General features: G+C 41.8%; 1 protein-coding gene and 1 non-coding gene across 5 annotated transcripts in view; both read right to left on the bottom strand.

Annotated features, from left to right (window-relative positions):
* The window catches only part of LOC138052756 (dystrophin-like), a 96,217-nt gene that overhangs the window by 63,363 nt on the left and 19,177 nt on the right, over positions 1–13,677 (bottom strand). For 3 of the 4 annotated variants that reach the window (XM_068899328.1, XM_068899329.1, XM_068899327.1), the window contains exons 11-22: positions 13,397–13,612; positions 11,452–11,633; positions 10,603–10,747; positions 8,879–9,045; positions 7,593–7,755; positions 6,473–6,655; positions 5,460–5,621; positions 4,338–4,670; positions 3,425–3,748; positions 2,705–2,881; positions 1,748–2,002; positions 37–363 (exon numbers count right to left, since the gene is read on the bottom strand). In XM_068899328.1, coding sequence (XP_068755429.1) covers positions 37–363; positions 1,748–2,002; positions 2,705–2,881; positions 3,425–3,748; positions 4,338–4,670; positions 5,460–5,621; positions 6,473–6,655; positions 7,593–7,755; positions 8,879–9,045; positions 10,603–10,747; positions 11,452–11,633; positions 13,397–13,612 — 2,634 coding nt within the window. The remainder of the gene's footprint in view (positions 1–36; positions 364–1,747; positions 2,003–2,704; positions 2,882–3,424; positions 3,749–4,337; positions 4,671–5,459; positions 5,622–6,472; positions 6,656–7,592; positions 7,756–8,878; positions 9,046–10,602; positions 10,748–11,451; positions 11,634–13,396; positions 13,613–13,677) is intronic. The other variant, XM_068899330.1, reaches the window with a different exon arrangement.
* Positions 11,961–12,033, bottom strand: Trnai-gau (transfer RNA isoleucine (anticodon GAU)). Its single transcript has one exon. It is a non-coding gene; the product is annotated as a tRNA-Ile (tRNA).

Below are 13,677 nucleotides of genomic sequence, written 5' to 3'. Positions count from 1 at the left end.
CTTTTGGCATTTGTCTTACATAATCCATAGCTATACCTTGTAATGATCCATCTTTTCACGAGTGATTCCCTCACTGGTGATATCACCGTCATAATCAGCAATGGACCGCTCGACTTGCATTATCCAATGGCTTATCTCCTTCAAGTCGTGACTCAACTTGTGGTATTTCTCTAGAGCAGCGACCAAGTTGTCTTTAACTCGGAGCGCCACGCGAACAAGCTCTTCCCAACGACTATTCAATTCATCCAGTTCTTTTCTCAGTTTCTCTGCAAATGCCGGAGTAGCCTTGCTAATCATGTAGGGACCAGTCTCGTTCAACGAGTCCAGTTTGCGTTGAAGCTTGGTAACATCTCCTTGAAGGGCCTAAGGAAATCACTAATTTATTGACTATTGGACTGCGGGTTTAGACAAATGGCTACGCCTTAAGTCTGGGATTCTTTCTTTCTCCCTTTTTTTTTTTTCTTTTTTTGGAGGAGGGAAGAGTTAGAGTTTGTATTTTTGAAACTTAGAACAGATTCCCCGTTTATTGGAGAAAATAGGAATAAATGATCTTTGAATTTTAATCATTGAACATGTTACAATGCAGAAATTATAATAACCAATCAAATGCGAGCCTTGGGTGGCGCAATTATTGCATGGTTGCGTCATACTTGAGCGTTACACCGCGCTGGATTACCATGAGCTAAATCAAACATTTTCCATGTGTATTTTTGATAACTTATCACATGATTTTTCGTGCATTTTTATTCCAAACCAGTTGAAATCATGTGATTACCGGTACTAATATTAACGAGATCATGAGTTCGGCTTTGTTCTTCGGACCAGTGGCCTGCTTCTCAAAAGTCCCGAAACTTTTCGGGCCTATTTCGAGTGCCACAATTCCCCTTATATCTTCGCAACGCCGACGTTCTAAGCCATCAAACTTCGCAATCCTCTTAGGTTTTCTTACATTAAAAACATGTTAAAGGATCAGCTTTTCAAAATAAGCGGATTGCAGTTTGACGACTGGCTTTTCGCGCCCGAAAAGTTATCGGGACAAGTCAATGACAGAAGTTAGGCTAGAAAAACCAAGTGCCGACAAATTGTTAGAATGGACATTACTGGAATCAATGTAGATTAGTGCTGTTGTAAGTAGAACTGATAAACACAAATAGCGTTTCAGATGACGGATAGATGTTAAATGATTATGTGAGAAAACAGACAGTTAAATCGAGACGCTACTACGTTCCTTAGCAAAATGACACTTGAATTTGCAACGCAATCTTTAGTGATAACCCGATCTACATAGATGACGCCCGGTTAAGGTAGTAAAAGAGGAGTAATGTAAATACTCGAAAAGACTAAGATTTCGACTTAAGCTCAAATTTGCATCAGTACTCGCATTTCCCTCTAGTTTCAAACTCCCTTCCTTTTGTTTGAAAACACCTTCTCTACTAGCTTACTTTGTAGTTACTACGAGCCGTGCTCAAGATGTGATAAATGAAACCCAAAGTTTGCTAGTAAGTTATTGCCTATATGTTTAAAAATAAAATGATTTGTTACTGTTTCAAACTTTCAAAATATCAGTTTAGTTTTGGCCCTTGACCGTGGATTTACGGTGCAAAAAAGCAAACCCGAAGATCTAAACAACGAGAGCAATTTCTGACCACTTTTCAAAGACACCGTGAACGCTAGGGGTTTAAAATGTCACTTTGCAAGGGAAACAACAGCGGCGTAACGAAAACCCTATCCGTCTTCTACGCGTTACCTGATCAGTGGTCGACAACGTATGTGTATGGTAAGGAGAGGTTAGATGTTGATAGCCCTTAGGTATGGTTGACCTGTGAGACGTCAGGTGGACTAACCAACTGACCTCGCTCTGGTCTAACTGAGCTTCCATCGTCTCTGGGTCTGCTGCAGCTGGTGATTGGTCCTTGAGAAAACCGTTAGCCTCTGCCATCCACTTAAACAGGCTTCGCATCTCCTCCGTAAACTGACGTGTCTGGTTGACAGCCTTTCCAACCTATGGACGAAAAAGAATGCGGTCACAAGTCGACATCCTTTCCCAAAGTGAACCTCAAGCGACGACGAAGGCCATGTCGACATGAAACGTCGCCACTCGAAAATGTGGAGTTTAATTAAAGAACTGGCCCGGGTTGCTGAAAGCATGGTTAGCGCTAAACCAGCGTTAAATACCATGGAAACGTATAGGTTTTGATACCTCTTAACCAACTGTTAGCGCTAACCAGGCTTCGAGCAACCGGTCCCTGGGGACGCCGTCGGTAACAAAAACGTCACTTCAAAATACAACTTTTCACTTTATTTTGTATTTTGCGATCTTTCCTATTATCTAAAAAGAATGCGTTATCATTGGCAGGCTATACCAGGTCATTTTCAAATATCTAAAGGGTTCTCAACTATATATACAGCTACGAAGGCCTCAGTTTGCGATAAGTAAAAACAAGGATTGTTTCTAGAACTTTTCAACCTTTCACGAAATCTGGAACGGATCATGAAACATGCTGTATTTAGTTGCATTTCAAAGATGCAAAGAACCCGGTGAAAATAATCGCCAAACGGTGTTTCGGCTCCTTTAAACTTTTTACGAGGTTGTTAAAAGCCTATGAAGCCTATGAAGGTCCCCAACAACCTTTCTAAGACGGACAAAGTGTGGGCCACACGTAGCCTTTCGTTCGACTACTCTATTTACGGCAAAGATTCTCACTTGATTCTGTCGTTTTTCTGCGTGGAGGTTTATATCCCGCCATTTATCATTCAAGTCGGCCAGCTTGGATCTGAGTTGCTCAGACTTCTGTCTTGGAAGGGATTTCACGAACTTGTCCCCCGTGCTATTGAGATAATCCATGTTCTTTTGTTGCTCCGCCATATTGACTTGTAATTGCTACCCGAGACAACAAGAGACAATACCAAACAGCTTCGAAACCACAATAATTTTCAATAATCACATATGTAAATTATACTAACTAACAAGTATTGTTGGAAAATTTAATTAATTATTTCTGAGGGTAAATTACAGAAAGGCCTTTTGCAAATACAACACTAAATGATCTAATATATGTGAGTCACACAGTCAACAATGGTCGTGTCCAATCTGTTGTTGTGGCTTGGCGAATCACTGCAGTCACGTGGCCCTTTTGATGCAAAGAGGATTGTCTCTCCTAATGGCATGTGTGCAATGAATAACTACCCGCTTGCCTGCGATTCGCAATATCAAATACCCACGCAGATATCCTTTCACGTGGTACCTCTCACACACACAAGCATTTCAGTCAACAACAGCAACGCGTTTTTGCAAAGATAAAAACGAACAAAAAATCTCCGGTAAATCCGAGCACTGCCTGTAATGCAATGAACACATCACCGCGCCCAAGGTATTCCATTGGTTTTGCAAAAGTCGATTGAAAATCACTCTAATCCTCCTCACCTTGACCTTTTTCAACTGTTCTTCAAGTGAGGCTGTGTCAGAAATCAGGAATTCCGAACCCAGTTGAGATTCCATATTTTTTATTTTTAGTAGCACCGCGTCCATTGTGCTAAGAAACTGCTTTGGTGGCCCAGATTCTAGGGTTGCCGTCAACTGCTTTTGTCTGTCTTCGATAGTCGTCTGAGCTTTGGACCAGCGGTCGTCGATGCGCTTAACGGCAGCTTGGAGGTGTGAGGTGTGTCGATCCTCCTTGCTCAGATTTCGTGACAGTTCACGGACTTTGATCAGTGACACCTCATTCGTCGATAGTTCATCAAGTTTGAGCTGCAATGAAATGGCTTGTTAAAAAGCTGCTCAGTGGAATTACACTTCCAGTTCAATTAATAACGCGACTTTTTTCTTCGTTTGCGTCTTCCGTCCAGAATATAACCGCGTTCACTCGGTCGCTAAAAACGTATTTTTATCTTCCATTGTGGATAATCTGACGTTAAAAACCCCTGATGTGATCTCGAGATCGAGGACTCTCCACTTGCTCAATTTCGTTTTAGCCAGTCTCTCTAGAAAAAGAGGCTTTTTTCCCCGTAAAAATCACCTCCTTTAAGATTTCAACGCATTGTTTTAGAAAATATTCTTCAGTTTTCGGGACAAAAGCTAGAGGCCTTTACTTGGTAAAAGAGGATAGATTTACGGTTACAAGCAGGCTTCCCGCTGTGCTCTTAGAGTGCGCCAACAGAGCCATTTCGTAGGCTGGAATAGGGCTAAAACGTGTGTAGAGGAGTCAATCATTTTCAATACATTATGAAATCTAGGTTTTAAGAAAAAGTTACCACTTGGAGAGAAATATCTTATAGTCTGAGTACTACTATAATAAAAATTGGGGATTTTAACATAATGTGATTCTTTATTAACCTACCTTACAGAGCTCAAGTTGCGACTTGATTTCGTATTCGTTTCCTGGCACATCCGCGGTGAACCTGCTCACAACTCTCTCGACATCTTTCAAAACAGCTTCAAGAGTAGACATCAAATCTTGCACGTCACGCCTTCGACGCGCCAGCTGTGCTTTGTGTCTGCGGTCATCAATTAGAGCACCCACGGCATTCCATCGGTCTGTGAAGTTGCTAAGCGTTTGTTCAAGCGACACTGGTATGTTGCCTTGGCTACGGCAGTGTTCAATCAACTCTTCTCCTTTCTTCTGTAGAGACGTTACGCTTGTTTTCCTTTGTCTCCTGGCATTGTCCAGTGACTAGTAAGGGAGGGGAGGGAGAAGAAGAAAAAGCATCACATTGAGCATTAAACCTACTAGTAATCTTTTCACTCACGCAAGTCAAGTCAGAGTAACCATTTGAGAAAACGAACAGGCACCCATTTAGATGCACTCCTAACTTTGAGATCCAACACGAAATGTTCTTTGCTATCTACAGGCCTCCCAGCCACTTTTTGGACAATCTCATAGGAAAAATAGGCTGTTCTAGTTCAAAATATAGGAAAATATAGCAATTTCCTGCCAAATTTAGGCTCTTTATAAGGGCTAAAATAGATTCCACTCACCACAGGGATTCCACTGTGAATGGGACTGATATAACCACAGGAAGCACTTATCATAAGAATGTATATCTATATATTTTTCTTTAATTGTTTATTAGCTTCACCAAATAAGAATTAGTAAGCGAATACTACTTTTACTGATAAAGAATTTTGATTTTGTTAATTCACAACCAAAATTGTTTCACAGTGCAAAATGTAGGAGGTCTGGGAGGCCTGTACCTATTTCCAACAATAAGGTAAGGGAAAAGATTAGCGCCATTTTTAGCTCAGAGTAAGTGAAGCTGTTTACCGTAACCTGAGGAGCAGCATATGGCGAACACTTTGTGACGTTAATTGTCTATATTCCGAGACACGCGTGATGTTGAAGTTGGGAAGAAGCGCAAGGGAGCGCTTATTCAAATCCGCGTGCATCTAATGAGGGACATTTCTGGACATATTTCAAAAAGGCTGATGAAAAGGAAACAAATTTTAAAAAAGAAACGCCTACTTCCACAAGCTCGATCTGCTGTTGATTTTTTTCGCTGGAAATGTTCTCATCATCCAAGTTGAACGTGGGTGACTTGAGCAGAGTCTCGGTGTCATTCATCCATTGTGTCTTATCGGTCACGTCATTATGGAAATGTTGCAGCTTGAGCTCAAAACCTTCCAACTAAGAAAAATACCATCGAACTCATTTAAAATTCATGAGGATGAGTATCAACAGAAACGTGGAATTCAAGACGTATACCCCTCTCCCATATAATTCCAATGGAAAATTTCGCTAGCCATGGTAGAGAAGGGGGCGTATGCTTTTGTTTAGGTTTAAAAATAGACCTCTTTCATAAATGGCGACCTCCTTTACATTCTTTTGTATTTATGCTTGTCATTTTGAAACAAATATTCTTTTGAAATTTGCTCGTCGTAGCAAGGCTAGAAAAGCTTATTAGCGTTAATAAAAAGAAAGGAATATTTTATTTGGACGCCATTGTTAAAGCTGTCTATGGCCAGTGATTACGTGAGCGAATAGGCTCTTTACTAACTACTCCTCAAAGTTTACTTCAAAGACGAGAACTACGTTTACAACAAAGGGGCAAGAAGATGAACTTTCATGTTTGCCAAAACACATTAGGGCCGTTTATACGAGAGAAAATAAGCCGCGGCTTACTCTGGCCGCGGAGTACATAATACGCGAAAGGAACTATTTATACGAGTATAAACTCCAAGGCCAGGATAAGCCGCGGCTTGAAAAAGCAGTGAACGTAGATTTTGTACTATTTATACGGGGTGTTCGTGTCTTATGTAAGCCGCGGCTTATTTTCTTTCGTATAAACGGCCCTATTGAAACTTTGATTTAAGCTTACTGCTTGTTTCGTAGCCACGGCTGTCAAGCAAGTATTAAACGGGAAAATTAACGAAAAAACTTTTTTAACAAGCACCATCCCGACTGATTGGCTGCAAACGAATTATCTCGAATACCCATACAAATTTCTCACTGATCCTGTATCTTATCGCGACGCTCACCAGTGTTATTCGGTTAGAAACTTCAGTGGTTATTTTATTCCAGCGGTCGTTAAACTCCTCCATTTTGTCCTGTATGTCCGCTACACCAGGTGAATTCTCGTCCAAGTTCTCAGCGACCTTCTCGGCAGCGAGATTAAACGTTCCAAAGGTTGCCTGCTGGGCTTCCATTTCTTGTTCCATGCCCTGAAACGAAACAAAGAGACTCGTTTAACGAGACGCCAAGCGAGGATATGTTGAAATTCGTGGAAAAACCACTGAAGCATATACTCTTGCACACTTTGACAGTGCTTGTGATACAGCGGATTTTTGTATGTTTTTGTCTATTTTTTTAATCTTCAAGTATTGTTGTATTGCACCTGTCCCAGGTTGTTTTGTTGCCATTCCTAAGCCCATTGCCGTTAATTGGAAAGCGTTGTTTAGAAATCATGAAGAGCTGCTGTATGTCTGAATAAACGCTTTTCGCTCTGTTAAATATAAGTCTTATACATAATTAACCCCACCATCCCCCCCCCTCCCCACCTCTTCAAGTACAAAAACGTCCAGTCGTTTATTGGATCATTGCTTTTTTAAGACCTACGACGCCGACGTCAACGAGAACGTGATTAAAAATGATGAGATCGTGTTTTTTAGCTCTTTCCCTATTATTCCCGCACTTCGTTCTACTTCTACAAACTAGCCGAACTACATGTACGTATTCTGAAATTAAATTGTGATGAACAGTACTGAACTGACGTCCACATCGTAGATCTTCAAGTCTCTATTTACGGTAACCCAGAAAGCGTTTGAGTAGAGCGGCGGCTTTCCGACGAGTTTGGTTGGTTTCTAAAGAGACTGGTGCTGCGTTGGTAGATCAGTGAAACACAATATGTTTTGGTATCAAACGACTTGATAAAGGAAAATTGACAACCGTGCGGCAGCTGAAATTTCGGCCCTTTGTCAGAGCATATAGGCATTTCCTCACGTACCAACATGCTCAGTTTTTTACAATGTGACTAATCCTTGGAAGCTCTTTTCAAGAAGAGTATCACGTATGAGCCCAGTATGAGACTAGTATGCTTCTTTAGTCGACTTGACAAAAGTGCAGTTAGTGCCGCAGAAGATTAGAGAGAAAAGTACTTACTACCACCATTTTGAGTCCCTTCCTGACAACCTCAATGTCTCCCAGATCAATGTGCTTCATGTCTTCAATCTGCGCCTCCTTTTCTGCCAGCCACTTGGACAGCCTTCTTTCCTCCTCTCTGTATTCTTGCCAGCTCTTAAGCACATTCTGTAACATGGTCCACCTGCAAAGACAAACAACGAAACCTTCCAGCGCACACGTACATAATAACAAATCTAGTGCATGGGGTAGTATCGAGACATTTTACGAAACAAACCATGTTTTTTTTAAGGAAGGATTACGTTTTTGCAAACGTTGGCCGTATAGCACTTATATTTGAACAGACTTAACAGATTACAGTGTCATGTGAAGTAATCCTTCCTTGTACTTGTACATGTTCATTGCCGTGATTTTAACATCTTCAGTTCCCACGGCCTGCTCCCGTCTGACCTGGTAGCTCAGTCGGTAGAGCAGCGGTGATCTAACCCGAAGGTCGTGGGTTCAGTTCCCACCCTGGTCAGAATTTTTCTCTGTCCTTGTGTGGGCCCATTTCCATTAGTAGGGCTAACGCTCACATGGTTCATATGGGGTAGAAACCTAGCACTTCACATTACACTCTAATCAGTTAAGTCATGTTTTTTTTAAGACGAGGGGGCACCGAAGTCATGCAGGAAAACCCTGCGAGTAAACCCAACTAATACGTAGGTTTATAACGTAGCTCATCACACCGCTTTCGTCACTGAACCACATTTTTACTTGTTTGTTAGTCTACAAACACGAGAACTTCACCAAGAAAAAATGAGTGGACAGAGAGGGAGGCTCAGGGCGTTGGCCGGGATATGTCATATCCCCGAAAGTTATTTTTAGACGAGCGGAAGTCTGTCTTCCGAGACATCCGCATGCAGTCTTGCCTCGCTCTCAGGTTCTTAGTGAAAAGACAAAATGGCGACGCACGTGGAAGGCTGATGAATATTTATTTTCTTTCAAACATCAGACGAGGTTGGCGGACGTCTCGGAAGACAGACTTCCGCTAGAACAAAGACTTCCGCTCGTCTAAAAATAACTTTCGTGGACATGACATATCCCAAGGGCTGGACCGGGAGCCTCCCTCACTGTCCCCTCATTTTCTCTTGACTTCACCGAATTTCAACTCTCTAATGCATGAATGCTCCACAAAAATACCACAAAAGACAATTCACAACAGACACATATCAAAAGTAAAACTGTCTGCTTTAACACGCACGCCCACTTTTCGGGTTATTTAGCCACACTGCCACATATTCGTTATAACGGTAGTTATTTCTCACCTTTGCTCAGTCCATTTGCACACATTTGACCAACGCTCTCCAAGAACCGCCAGTTGTTCCTCTAAATCAGCGGTAGCACTTTCGTTATTGCTGTCATCCACCACCACAACCATGTGCGTCAGAGAGTTGACTTGTTGTTGTTGCTTTTCAAGGTCTTCCTGGAAAAACTGCAACGTGCAATACAATAATCGTTGGTAAAAGCCTTTTCAAAACCATTTCTCCACCTTAAAAAGTTGATTCTAGATTGCAAGTGCTCCCGTTAAAAGTATTTTAACAAAACAAGTCAAACTTTCCTGGGTTTTCGATAGCTTTTCAAAGTACCGGATTTGATAACGAAAGTATCGGACATGGTTATTTTGCATTGAAAGGCCGATTCCAAATGCGTTGGAAGCGAACCCTCATGGAGGTCTGAAACTCTCAGAAATGATGTTTGCAAACTTGAGATTGGAGAAAACAAGAAAACTAAACTTATCGCGAGAATGAAATGCCATCAGATCGTATATTCCGTTTATCACATACGGGGCAAAAATACTGAATGCTGATTGGCAGAGACGGAGAGCATTTTTCCTTCGTCACGAGGGCACTTAGAGCAATCAAGAGCTAGGGCACGATTACTTGATCCTGATTGGTTAACAGTTACTTATCCAAAGCAAGCGAATTCACAACAGAATCTTCTTCCAGATTAGACTACTTTTTTTTTCCACGTATAAAATACATTTTAAGCGCTAATTCAGTTGACAACAACGATTGATTGAATTGAAGTTTAACCGATTGGGAGCGCGTTGATTGTCATTTGCCGCGGCATTGAACGGGCTTCCCTCAATAATTTTCCCCTTTATGTGCTAAACATGTAATCGCAATGTGCCTTCGTGCAATTATATATTAATTTCACTTGTATTTTCACAAAAATGCCCGAGTCGCGAAAATACACGAGAAATTAATCAATTATTAATTGCCCTCGGTCCCATGCGATTACATATACTTAGTAAGTAAAGTAAGGCGATGTAATTTGTTGTTGCTTTGAAGGATTTATGTGCGTCTTGTGTTTCTTTAGCCCATGGCTTCCTGACATAATCAAGTCCAAAAAGGAAAAAAAACAAAGAAAAAGGAAACTAAAATGTCTGGCGACAAAGTACCGGACTTGAAATGGTAGACAACCGGACGAAACGTCCGGTCTCAAACGAAAACCCTGAGTTACATTCTCACAGTTGGCGATAGTTGGCTCGAATGCGATCAAATAATATTCAGGCAGGATTCCTAACTCAATAAGAGTCCTTTACCCAGAGCACCTAACTATTTTGTTATTCGTCCCATTGCTTGTCTCAGTTGATGTTAATTTTAGACGAAATGTTCCAGGATTTTAGAACCTTAGAAAGTTCGCTGAAAATGGAAGTAACTTTATTAGCCGGCCGGAAGTTCTATATATTCGAAAGCCTGTGCCCTGGGCATCTGGGCATTGTGTATGCCCCAAACCTTCAGGTCGAATTTCGTATTCCAGTCAAAAGCAACCCATTTTACCAACGACGACTTGGTTTAGTCTTCGCACCTTCAACCTTCAGGCATTGCGTGCCGCGTTATAATTTTCAAACATGAAAATACCACCAAAGATGAAATTCATCCAATTAGATCGCTACGATAAGCAATGCGAATTTCCATAACAAAAACAAACGGTCGAAAAGGCTGTCGGTTGAGGGTGTGCCTTTAGCAACTACAGAAACTGGCACCTTGTGATCCTCGACTTGGTGCCGCACGGTATCGAGGTCAGAGCCAATTACTTCAGAGCTGTTGATTCTCTGCTCTGCAACTGTCAGCCAATCAGCAAGTTCATCAATCTGCTTCTGTTGGAGATCCATCAGCTGCACATGAAGCCTGCGAGACACAAATCCGGTAATTAGCCAGAGTTGAAAATACCATAACACTCTTTATTTGTCCCTCCAAAATTTTGCATAAGCACTGTTTTTATTCTCTCTTGGGACTTACAACGATCCCAAGAGAAACTGGAAAAAATGCATATGCAAAATTTTGGAGGGTCAAACAAAGAGTATTATGGTATTTTTGATACTAGCTAATTGAGTTTGTTCGTCACTGACCACAAATGTTCAAACAAACACAGCGTTGCGTTCGTTATATGCTTACTGTCATCGAGCCTCCGATTCCCCGCAATAGCCCGTTTCCGAGTTCATGCCTGCCTCCTCTTCAAAGCGAGTCTAAGTGTGAAGTTTTTGTGATGATAATTAGTTCTACTTTACATATGAATGAAAACTAATAGACCAATTCGGTTAACTCAATGTTGTACCCAATTCAAATCTTTTGGGAATAAAACGTTTTGTTCCAGGTATTTCCATATCATTTAAACGTGAATGCTTCAATGTCATGCAATCTCAAGCCCGAGAGCTTTGAATTGGGTACAACATTGAATTAGCCCAATTGGTCTATTTTCCTAAGAAAAACTTCGCACTTAGACTCGCTTTGAAGATGAGGCAAACATGAACTCGGAAATGTCCTATTACTGTGCTCGCGGTTCTCGGAATGAAGAACTTGCTCATAGCCTAATATCCACTAAGGTGACCTACTTTGTCTGCCGGTCCATGGCCGCCATCCTCAGCCCTTCCCATCTATCATTCAGTGAGATCATCTGTTCTCGAATATCACTTTCTTCTTTTTCGTTCACAAGCCCCTCGCTGATCAGCTGGTTGCCAAACTCCAGCACAGCGCCCACCTCGGTCTGGTGTGACGTCAACTCCATCATGAAATCCTGAAAACAAGAACAAACACAAGTTTGACAACGCAAAATGAATCAACAATGATGTTAGGAAAAAATAGCTGATTCTGCCTAAATAATTTATTTGAAATCTTCTCCATGGGTTGCATGAACATTATGATATATTTCAGATAGTACGAATGCTATGATTGGGAAATTCAGTGGGCCAAGTTCTACAACCCGCTTTTTTAAGGTTGTTTTCTCTTGCTTTATTCGAAGGTACATGTATAGAGAGATATGATAATTAACTCAAGTGAAGCTGTGATCTTCGCAGTTATGAACGCAATTTGCGCAATTGCGTAAAGAAGCCTGAAAAATTCAGGACTTCAACGGGGTTTGAACCCGTGACCTCGCGATATCGGTGCGACGCTCTAACCAACTAAGCTATGAAGCCACAGACGTTGGGAGCTGGTCATTTGTGGGTTCTAATGTTCTAATGTTCGTTTTTGGCGGGTACAACGATAATTAACGCCTCCTTATTTTCTTCATTTCTTCTTTTTCTGGGTCTTTTTTCTCCTGGTTTTCTCCCTTGCGGAACTTAACCGTACTGCGCTTCTCGTTAGGGAGTTAAAGCAAGGACGACCGCAACGTTACGTAAACAAAAACGTCACTCCAAAATATACCTTAGCGCTACCGCAAGTATTTCGCGATTATTCCGTCTTTTTTACCGTGACGTTGAACAATACAGGCGAACTATCCTGTAAATGGATGGGAATGAACGGGTTTAAAGTAAAACTAGAAAGGGAATAGAAAGTTTTGACGTGACGTCACCGCCGCCATGCTGGTGGACGAAAACAAAAGAACTCTCATTGGCTTCTTTTGTTCGTCCACCAGACGTCGTACATTGTACATTTCTCTAGTGTTATTGGTGTCCCTAGAGGTTGGTTGAAAACAACTTATTGTTCATTGTTGTTTGCTCACGTTGTCGTCCAAACCTAAAATTTAGTGATTTCACATTGTTGTTCTGTGTAGTACGGCAAAGAAATGCACGGAAATTCGTGCAGCACGTGCAGCACGACTATTTTTCCTTTTTTAACCAATAATGTTATATAGCTGAGGAGAGCGCGCACTCTCATTGGTAACTTCAAGGTCACATGACATCTAACAATAAAACTGGTTCCCGCCAAAAGTCTCTGAGCGGGCAACAGTGCAAAATCTATGACGTCAGAGGGTAACAGTGCACTGTTACCCGCGAATGTTGACCAACGACCACCGTTGCTATTGCCGTTGTACGTTTTTCGTTTTGTGCTATATAACAAATCACTTTTTGACTGGTCCCTCGGGAAACAGTTCATTTTGTTTCCCTCCAATCTCAATGTTTCCCTCGGCTGCGCCTCGGGGAAACACTGCGATTCTCGGGAAACAAAATGAACTGTGTAGGGATGGCGCAGTGGTGAGAGCACTCGCCTCCCACCAATGTGGCCCGGGTTCGATTCCTCGACTCGGTTTCATATGTGGGTTGAGTTTGTTGGTTTTCTACTCTGCACCGAGAGGTTTTCTTCGGGTACTCCGGTTTCCCCTCTCCTCAAAAACCAACATTTGACTTGATTGCGTTGACTGTTAATTTCACTTTACAGTGTCCCCAATTAGTGCTCCAGCGCTAAATCGACTAGACACTTAAATAAAGATCCTTTCCTTTCCTTTTCCCTCGGGACCAGTCATCCTGCTTTGTGCGGTTGTCGTTGCCGCAGCCGTCGCGTCGTCGTTTCTCAAACTCCTAGTTTAAATTGTTATAATAAAACGATGCATGTATCCACCTCGTGTCCATGAAATTGCTTTTTCACGGCATCCACATCATCCGATATGCGTTCCTGTGACTCTAGAGTCCTCTCGGCTTTAGACAGCCAATTCAACACATCCTGCAGAGCTGTATTGTAATCTTCCCACTCCTTGAATGAGCCTACAGAATCACGTACACTGCTGGTCTCGCTCACAATGGAATCAGGCCTATCTGCTTCCTGAGAACGCTCAACCTACAAATTAATTTCCTTGTTAAAATTTGTTTATTATGCATTTTGAGAAGTCAATGGTCGGAGAA

Source organism: Montipora capricornis, chromosome 6, assembly GCF_036669925.1.
Source record: "Montipora capricornis isolate CH-2021 chromosome 6, ASM3666992v2, whole genome shotgun sequence".
NCBI lineage: Eukaryota > Metazoa > Cnidaria > Anthozoa > Scleractinia > Acroporidae > Montipora > Montipora capricornis.
This window is presented reverse-complemented; position numbering and strand designations above follow the sequence as displayed.